This window comes from Anopheles arabiensis, chromosome 2 (genome assembly GCF_016920715.1).
Source record: "Anopheles arabiensis isolate DONGOLA chromosome 2, AaraD3, whole genome shotgun sequence".
Lineage (NCBI taxonomy): Eukaryota > Metazoa > Arthropoda > Insecta > Diptera > Culicidae > Anopheles > Anopheles arabiensis.
In genome coordinates this window covers 70,739,282-70,749,184 of record NC_053517.1, presented here as the reverse complement: position 1 = coordinate 70,749,184, position 9,903 = coordinate 70,739,282, and the positions used below count along the sequence as shown (strand labels likewise).

At 44.0% G+C, this 9,903-nt stretch overlaps 1 protein-coding gene across 5 annotated transcripts in view; it reads left to right on the top strand.

Moving 5' to 3' along the window:
- The first annotated feature begins 1,070 nt into the window (after positions 1-1,070).
- The window catches only part of LOC120908387 (tyrosine-protein kinase Abl), a 28,181-nt gene continuing 19,348 nt past the window's right edge, over positions 1,071-9,903 (top strand). Inside the window, exons 1-2 of one of the 5 annotated variants that reach the window (XM_040319326.1) lie at positions 1,071-1,450; positions 2,784-4,047. In XM_040319326.1, the coding sequence (XP_040175260.1) occupies positions 3,903-4,047 (145 nt within the window). In that variant the 5' untranslated portion in view covers positions 1,071-1,450; positions 2,784-3,902. Of the gene's footprint in view, positions 1,451-2,780; positions 4,048-9,903 lie in introns of all 5 variants that reach the window. The other 4 variants (XM_040319327.1, XM_040319331.1, XM_040319328.1 and 1 more) reach the window with 4 other exon arrangements.

Here is a 9,903-nt window from a genome sequence, read left to right as displayed (position 1 = left end):
GTTTGACGTTTGTTTGCTGAAGCATTATCGACGGGTTAGCTCATGCAATGCCGGAACACGATTACAGTCAGCTGCCGAATATTGTGGTAAAAATATCACGAGAGCTAAAAAAATCGCTGGTACCATATTTTATCATTATTTACGTGTATTTCACTGCTTTTATCGAGCAATTGTTCAAATATCAAGTTTATTACTTCAGCATAATTTTTGATATTTTTAGTTGGTCCTCACTGGTTGAACTGCGATGGCTATTGAATTATTGAATTTTTGGTTGGCACGCTTTTGTCCTGTAAAAATCCACAATTTCGCTACTCAAAACAGCATTCGTGTAAACAGTGCTGTACATTTCTTCAACTTGTTCTGTAAACGAGTTCATTTCATTTCGAGTGATTTGACATGACGATACGATGGTAAAATAAAGATGTCATTGACATTTTAGATCAACGTTAAACAATTGAAACTCAAACAGAGGAAGAAGACGGATAAATGTTTTAATGATTTTGATCTGATCAGAATAAATAAACTTGTTGAACAAAAATTGTAAAAGCTGGGATTCAATTACAAATTACGAAATATTTTATTTATAGCCGAAATTAATTCTCAAAATCATTATGACGTAGTTGGTTACCTTCTATACCATGTTGCTAGTTTAAGCCCAAGGACTGTGTAGGAACGAAGTAAAGTAATGTAGTACGATTTGACAAGTACCCTAAAGTTCTCTACATCAGTTTGAAAGCCCCTTTAGATTAATAATGATTTTAATGTATTTAATAATGAATCGGGCTGGTTATCGCAAGAAAATGGTTAATTAGTTCATAAATTTGACAGGAAAGTAATGTATGCCTCTAGTAAGTATATATATTTGAGGGGTTGAAGAATTTTCAATGACTTTCTTTTGTCAAATGAAATCCAGAAAGGCAAAATCGATGTTGGCTAATATTTGACCTCGTTCCATCACAGTCCTTGGTTTAATCCCTTCTGTCATATCGTTTGCATTCAAATGTCAAAGCAGAAAGTGGCGAACGAACCTGCCGGTTGTGTAGCGATCAATTAATTTTCTATTCAGCTAGCTTCAACATCAAGCCCACAGAGGCCACCGATACACTGAAGAAGAAAAGAAGCAAGTGAACGCAGTGCGTGCTACGCGTTCGGTTAGAGGAATTCCGTGTTATTTTTTGCGTGACACATCTGGTCAATGCATAAACTAAACGGCGTGCCCCTTCAGAATGGCTTAAACGCAACGGTTGCTCACGGACAGACAAGAAGTTTCCTCGCCTCCGTGCGCTTGGGCCGTTCCGGTCACACACAGTCGTACTCGGCTGCTGTGTGAAGTGAGGAGAGCGCGAAGAAGAAGCGGTGGGTGGTGGCGGTTGGTTGCCAAGGTTGTGCGGCAGTGGAAAGGGAGATTCGCTTTTTTCCCACTGTAAAACGGTACCAGAGTGTGTGCAGCGTAAGTGTTGGTAGTGGTTTGTGAAAGAAGAATCATGGAAGCTGGTGGTGGTGGTGGGGACCGTGAGGTGGGAGCGTGGCAGGAAAGGAAGATGAAAAGTAAAGCTACGAAACGAAATCATCGGCATCATTAAAAGAACAAGAAGAGCACGGGAAAGCAAACCTTTCCTAGCCCGGTTACATTTTGCTGGAAAACAAAAAAAAGCATCTTTTCGCGAGAAGTGAAAGATTCTGCCGGAGAGTTTTTATTACTAGACGTGGAGGATGAAAGGGGGGTACGGCGGTGTACCTGGAACCGGGATAGTGAAGAGACGAGGAAGTATGCAGGTTTTTCACCCCTTCCGGGTGCGCGCGGCCAAGAAGTGCGATGAAAAACGTAGCAAGCGGTGGCGCTGGCGTGTGAAAACGGTTGTCTTCTTCCTAATATTTATCGTGCGGATGCTTTTTTCACCAATAATCGGGAAATAAATTCCGATCAAAAATGCAAGTGAGGAGGAAATGCAGTGTGTGTGCGTGTGTATGTAAAGTTACCTTCACGGACGACAAGTCGGCAGAGGAATTTTAGCTGTTTTTTTTTTTGTTAAGAAAATGTTTGAATAGAAGTTAAATGTGAGGCAAACATCCAGTTCCATTTCCAGTTTCAGTGGCATTCATTGAAGCGGCTTCATCAAAGCAACCATCCCTAGAGGGATAGAAACAAAAGATGAAGTTGTGTATGCAAAGAAATGCTAGAAAACGTATGAAGTAGTCTTTTTTGTGTCAATTTGTCACGAGTAACGGACTTACAGTCTTTCGCTTGTGGGTTTTCATTTGCTCCAGATGAAGTTGTGTGTGTGCGTCTGTGTATGTATTTTCATCTTTTCTGCCTTAGGGCAAACCACCTCCTCATCGCCACACTCCATCCATACAGGGCTACTGGAATTGATGCACTTGGCAGAGCCAGGGAACACACCACACCACCACCGCTACTTGCATCAGCTTCGGAAATGGTTTGGAGACACACAATCTCTCCAGTGTAGCTGTAGGTTGAGATAGCGAAAGAGAGAAAAGCGTATGGATAGGTGGAAAAATAGTAGCAGACAGGAAGTGATTTTCTTTGCTTCCTCCACCTCCCACCCCACACGAGGCAAACAGAATTTGGCAAAGTTGCAGCGAGCGTGCGTCGCGCAGTAGGCGATGGGTGCGAGGAGTTAGACGTCGTTGCTCTTTCCCCTTTTGTTTTCCCTCTTTTCATTGCACGAGATTCGCAAACTCTCCCGCACCACCTCTCGCTATGGTTGCGAACCATCTGTCGGCGTAGAATTGCTAAATGTGTCGCGTCCTTCTTCCAGCAGGATCAGCATCTCTCCCGCGGCGGCATACTATTCAACCCTACAGCGCCTAGACGCAGGCCGAATTTTCACCGTAATGTGAAGGCGCAGCGCACCGAAGATTAAAAGTGTGGATGAACACTTTTCTTTCTGCCCCCCCCTACCACCGGAAGTGTTTACGCTCGTGCCCGCTTGCGTGTGTGTGCGAAGTTAGTGTGTTGGTGTGTGCGCACACAAACGCCGAAGAGAGTGTATGTGCGCAAGAGTGTAGTGGTTGATGGTGGTGTTGTGTGCGGCACACGGTTCATCTCAGCAAGCGTCGTAGCAGTCAGCAGCAGCAGCAGCAGCAGCGGCCATCAACGGGCCTGTATTATTTTGTTGTTGTTGTTGTTCCTGTTCCTCTTTTGTGCCCGCTGCGGTGAAGAATGTGAGGCGGTCCCAGAAAGCCCCACAGCAGCAACAGCATCACTGTGTGGAGTGATTTTTCGATATCTCTCTGCCGAAAGTGAGCAGAAAGCAAGTGGAGCAAAATAGAGTGTGTGTGTATGTGTGTGTGTGGAAGTGTGCGCCGCGTACACAATTACGCTCAGCCGCTCGGTTGGGGGCTAAGGTGGAAAACGGTGAGAATAGGAAAAAAGGGAAGAAATCCATAGGGGGAGATAGAAGAGTAAAGGGTGTGTGAGGAGGAAGAAAAGTGTATTAGAGCTCCTTCCCGTCGGTTTTACGCGCGTGTGTGTGTGGGTACGGTGGGGTATGGTGGTGTTGTTTTTCTCATACTCTGTGTCTATCACTGTATGTGGGGTCTGCGTCTGATAGAATCATTAGTGCGACACATGTGAAGTGTGTGTGTGTGAAAGTGTGTATGTGTGTGTGTGTATGCTTGACGCCGTATACAAAACACACAAAGATACAGGCAGAGAAAAGGAGAAAGAGTGAGAGAGAGAGCGAGATACGTGCGCCCTTACAATCAGTCCGCCGGCATTACGCGTAATCGCACACAAGCCGTACCCGAACGCCCCGAGATAAGCGCCGGCTTCTTCCTCTTCTGCAGCTCGTTGGTGGTCGGTTGTTAGAGGGCCACGCCGAAAAGCAGCATCCGACTACCGCCCGTCGCCATACGCAGGCTGCTAGTGTTCCGGGGCAATGGGTGCCCAGCAGGTGAAGGAACGTCCGACCGGAACTATCTCTACCCTCGGTGCCGGCAGCTCGATCCGGTCCAGCCGCAGCAAACCCCGCTCGTCGAAGGATGCGCGAACGCTCGGCTCAAACATCTTCACCGAACACAGTGGTAAGTGTGCCTGGTGGTGGCAGCTTATTTCCTTTGTGCAATTTTTGCGTCTACTGCGACCTGTTTGAACATGATTTTACCGATACCGATATGGTAAACGAGCGACTCAGAGTACCGAGTAGCGTGAAAGAAAGCATGAGTCACGGCGTCGTCGAACTGCCCGGTTTTAAGTTTTACAAAAAATGGATCATGTCGAAAATGAGGATCGCAGATAGTGGAAAGGAAAAAGAAGAAGAAGAAGAAGACAAAAATGCTCATGCTGTCACAAAGCATGTCGACACAGCAGCGGCAACAGTAACAGCAACAGTGTGAATGAAGCATAGCAGCAGGCATTGACAGCGCCCCGTACGCTGTTCAGATTTGGAATTGTGTATTTTCTCTGCGCCTTTCATTCATCCTACAGTAAATACACGCACGCACGCACGCACACCAGCAAACGCGATACGGCAGCGAGGGGAACAGCATCAGCGCTACATGTGTGTGCCTGCTTGTACTGCGCTGCTGCGCTCCCGAAACGAATGATTGTTCCCGTGTGCGCATCTCCTCGGCCGACGCGCCGTCCTTGTCCTTGGACCGCACAAAGGGAAGGGAAACCGGAAAACAACAACGGCACGGCTGTGTTGTTCCCTGGGGAAGGAAACACACCTACAACATTACACGTGGGTGTATGTGTGCGCGAAAGATGCACACGATCATGCAATAAAGCAGCATCACAATGCTCGCACACACGGACCCAGCCGCCAGCATCTTTGGCAGTGCAGGGCGGGTACTGGCTCTTGTCGCTATCATCATGGTTGGGTCGGACAGTGCACCAGGGGAATAAAAATCGAAACCCGACAACAGAGTGGAAGCCAAGATGCAGGAATAAAACGAAATACACGCTTATCGATTGACCGTTTTCCACCCCGCGCCTCGAGCGGTGCTTCATCGGGACGGGGGCGCGGACTACGGGTGTTTGTGTGTGTGTACGTGTAGGAGGCTGCCGTACATGTGCCTTCAGTTGGTGTGTATAGATGCTTTTGGGTAGCGGCGCACCATCGCCCAAGGCACGGCAGTAGGGTTAGGGGTTGCGGGCGAGCACACGCAAAGGGCGAAATAATGCTGCTTCCCCCTGTTATTTTTTTCTCCTACTTTACAATAATTTCAACACATTACAACGGGAAGCTGGGCCTGTTTGCGCCCTGTGCACTTCTCGGGAGGATTTAAAATTAGATAGATTTTTGAAGCAGTTGTGCCTTTTTTTCTCTCTCGTCAGCTATTCAGCTTTGCCCAATGTCGGATCGGTTTTGTTTATCGATGGGTAGGTTTATATGAGGATGTCCATGATCGTAGGGAAAAAGCATATGTTTGGAGCGCATGACATGTTATGGCAGGACTAAGCAATTCCTAGTATTTGAGGAAATCATAATTTACCCTGCTGTGAGGGATAATTCATTTTGGTTAGTATTTGCTCGCACCACGCACTGTTAATTGGATGTATTCGAAAAGATAGTGGTAATTTTCTCCTGATAGCCATTTTTTCTTTTCTCGTTATCGTTGCGATCATCGGATTGATATTTTTTTAATTTTGGAATTTATCTAGGATGTATAATAGTAAAACAAAATAATCGTTTTGTTATGAGTAAGCTGAACGCGTCCTCACACCCCTGGTGGCCGTATTGAAAAATCAGACCTCCCGACCCATTTGTGTAATTTAAAGCAATGGTGCTTTTGCCAATGGTGACGGTGTACAGTGTTTTTGCCATTTTTAATTTAATTTTGTCATGGAATGAATACATGAATTGTCATTATACATGGAGATGAAAATGATTGCGGATATTAAATAGGAAACTTTAAAAAATGTTCAGTGTTATATCGTTAATTGGGGTTTCAGATTTATTTTCCAATGTGTACAACATTGTTCATTGATTGCGAGATGTTTTTCAACAGCTATTAAAAATTGTATTTGTACCACAACGATGTTTCAGTTCTTCCACATGATTTTCAACACGACTCAAGCTGGATTGAGTTTGACATTAAATGAAGAAATTAAAAATTATTTTGATGGAAATGAAATATCCATAAATGATTGATGTGGATTAACATATTGCACATATTAACATATATATTCGAAAGTGACTTGGAAAACACTGTAATGCTGTGCAGATTTGATAGTGACTCGAAAATCCCTGTATCATTATCGCTCTGGGCCCTAATTCATATGTAGGTAAAACTTCACTGAAACTAAACGGTTCTTCTAAACATCTTGCTAAAGAAGATGAAAGTACTCTCCATTAAAACTCGCAATCTGTATCCAGAAAAAAAGTATTTCCACATGCTGTCAGGGATTATTTAGGCACAGATCATTTTTTAACAGTAATTCCCTAAAGGGCGAATGTATTAATAAAAAAAAAACATGGACGGTAAACATACAAACCTAATTTATTATGATTTACCTAACGTTTATCATTTTCGATCGCTAAACTAACATAACGTAGCAGCAACCTTGGCCCAAAAGCTTGGTTAATATTGTCATAAGAATGAATCACTGCTGTATTCGGATATAAAAGGTATGAAATTCTGGCGAATCTCATTCGTCCCGCTTCTATGGTTTTATCGCCTACACAGATGGTGAAAAAGTCTTTTTAATATTGTACCAACATCTGTCCGTCGGAAGAACATTTTTCCATCACAAACAAAACGTCCTCTCTGCGTATTTGCAAAAGACGGGTTGAAGGCACTTTTGTTTAGCTGTCGCATGGGGAAGGGTCTAATTGATATTACACCCCTGCCGTTTGATGCATTTTTGTGCTCAATCTTTGTTGTAGATTTGTTTACGCATGAATTGAGGCTCGTTGCCTGCGTCGCGCAAATGCATGAAAGTGCACTCAGAACGCCGAACGGTGGTGAATAGCAGCAGCAGCGCGTTCCATGGACACACCACTACACGAATGCAGCAAGCAACGGTTCACACACAAGTACCAATTGGCTGCAGCGGTAATTACTATCACACGCTTGAATGTCTTGCCGCTGGGCCACAACAGGGAACTGCGCTCGGTGTTGGTGTGGCTGTTTGGCGGGGGCAACTTCGGCAGGTTTAAGAGAGAGAGGGAGGACTTACTAAGGTGGGCCACTGACAGTCACATTCAAGACCGTTTTTGTTTTGCCTGCTCCACTGGCCACGCAAACCAAAGTCGACGACGGCAAAGAGTTCTGCTGCTCCAATGTACCCTTGAAGGTGCCAACCTCCTCCATGCCAATTGCATCTCTCTCTCTCGCTCTCTCTCGCCCTATGCCCGCGTCATCAATGCTTTCGGAAACGATATTTGAATGCATGCGAGACTTTTTTATATCATTACAAGGAGGAGATTCATGTATCTCAAGAGCGAGTGGTATGAAAAAGCATTGTACGTTCCACCTGCTACCATCCATAGACCTCAGAGTGAGAAGAATTCACAGCAATTGTCTCAATATTTGCCATTTGTTATGCTTCATTTTTTGCCTTCGTCTCGTACATTCATCGCTCCAAACCATCTTCAAACCGTCTCTGGACCCGACGGTCATTCGTCGTGGTCTATCGCTCCTGGGATGGTTGAGTAACGCTGTCCGCCCTAATTGAGCGTGGTTAAATGGGATCGAGAATCCAATTAAACATTCGGCATCGGCGTTTCGGAATAAAAAGTATCGTAATACAGCCGCGGAAGCGTCTACAACCGCTGCCAGACGATCCAAGACCATGCTGTCGGCATATTGATGTCGTTCGATCGTATTTTTGAAACGTTTCCAAATATGTGGATATGCAATGGTGGACTGTTCGTCTCAATCCTATTTCTACCGTTTGCTCTGGGAGAAATGTCGATTGATTTGCCCTGCCCTACGACGTTAACCTTTCGAATGTTTAAAATAAGGTTTAGGTGATTTAAAAATACTGTTTCGAGGGCAGTTGGGTCTAACACAAAAATGAGATATATTGTTAATGGCTTTGGAAGAGATGGGCTTTTTGTGACATTTCCGCTGGGCAGAAATCGGGATTTTATTTATAAACTGAAGTTACCTTTGAAATGGATTTTTGCGTTAGTCAGATGGCCATTAGAATCGCAAAATAATGCACAAATTATGAACCTTCCGTGCACTCATGACTCGCTTAAAAATCTCCCCATTTGTCGTCAACGCGAGACTTTTTAGCAGGCATAATTTTCCGGCCAATTTTCTTTCATTTGCTAGCGATTCACCAGTTGAAGCACGCCACAGTTTCGTGCGTTGTCCAAATGCCGGCTACCTTTTCAGACAAAGGCGAAACAAAGCATCTCACAAGGGAAGTTGGTACGCCGCGCGTGTACATGCGCGTCATGTAGCCGTGGTTGTGTGCCTTCTACTTCTTGTTGTTGTCGTCCTCGTTGCACCGTGGACGTGTTGGTGGTGGTGGACGTGTTGTTGCCTTGCGGGGGTTGAAGCCACCCTAATTCAGCGTCTAGTACGCCAGGATGGATGTAAACTTGCACCGGAGAAAAAGAAGATGTGTGCGTGTGATACGAAACGGTGTGCGTGCGTATGCGGTTACAACTCGTTGCCGTCGTAGTCGTCGTCAACACTACCGGGAGCAAATGTGCGCAGAAGCAGCATTTTTGGGAAAATTGTAGCAGCAGCCACTTGTACAAGAAAGAGGTCCTTACTGAGTTTCTGCACGCTTGTGTTGGTGTGCCGTGCCGTTCAGCCGGTACTTCGTTGTTTCCGGTGAATAAATGCGTTTTTGGAATAACTCTTTCGGCGAGGGAGCGAGAAAAAAGGAACTGCGCGACAAATATGATTGTTGCTAAGTTTTACTACAAAATTCTATAAGCCATATCATATTTCAGAAACTAACTAAAGCTCACTGGACAATTTTATTGGGATATTACCCGCTCTATTCTGATTTTGACACGCTTCGAGTCGGAAAAATAAGCTTACAAAGGAAACCCCTTATACCAACGCAAAAAAACTCGTCACCTCTACGTCGAGATGACTCGATTGCAATAATAGACGCTTGGGACAGCTTGGATAATTAAATTACCTTTAGTTCTACATGGCTGATTCATCGATGTATGCCTCAATACGTATTTTCAGGTCGCTATGCATTAGAGATTGAAGTAAGTGTGAGGTAATAGTAACAACCACCATCTTATAAAAATAAACCAATGATTCGAGTTGGAAACGTCATTCTTTAATTCTGATATAACCTACCGAAAAGAATGTATCTATCTTTCACACGCATGTTCAATAGAACAATATTCTCTTCGGGATGTGTGGATTTGTTGCTGTAACTAGTTCTCAGAGACGCAATATGTTTTGTGTTTACAGCTTGAGTAATAATCATTACCATAGGCTAGATTAACTTAAAATGACAATAAACATTAGGAAATATAGTGTGTTTTAATGGAAAAGGCTAATACATTTGCATTGGCTGTCCTTCCATGCCAAATCCTAAGGTAATCCTAATAATAATATGCTATTACTGTGGGTTAGGCAATAATCAAAGACTTCTTTACTTCTAGAAGAAGATGAATAAGAAGAATAAGAAGAATTATTTCTGGGTTATAGGTTTCTGGATATAAACCTTTATTTGTACCTAAAGCACATAAGACGCTTCCACCGCTGCAGCACTTGGCTCAAGTTGTTTTCGCACACATCACAAATTCATCACAGTAATGGAAAACTATGAACAATTTTGTATTTTTTTCTTAAAACTCTATATTATCTTACATTACCTTGCTCCCGAACGTAAAATAGTGGCTGCATTTATGCTAATTTAAATAATAATATGACCAAACTGACTTGTAAGATGTAAATAACATGACGGATGAAAGATCGGTTACCGAATCTCGGGAAATACAACAATTC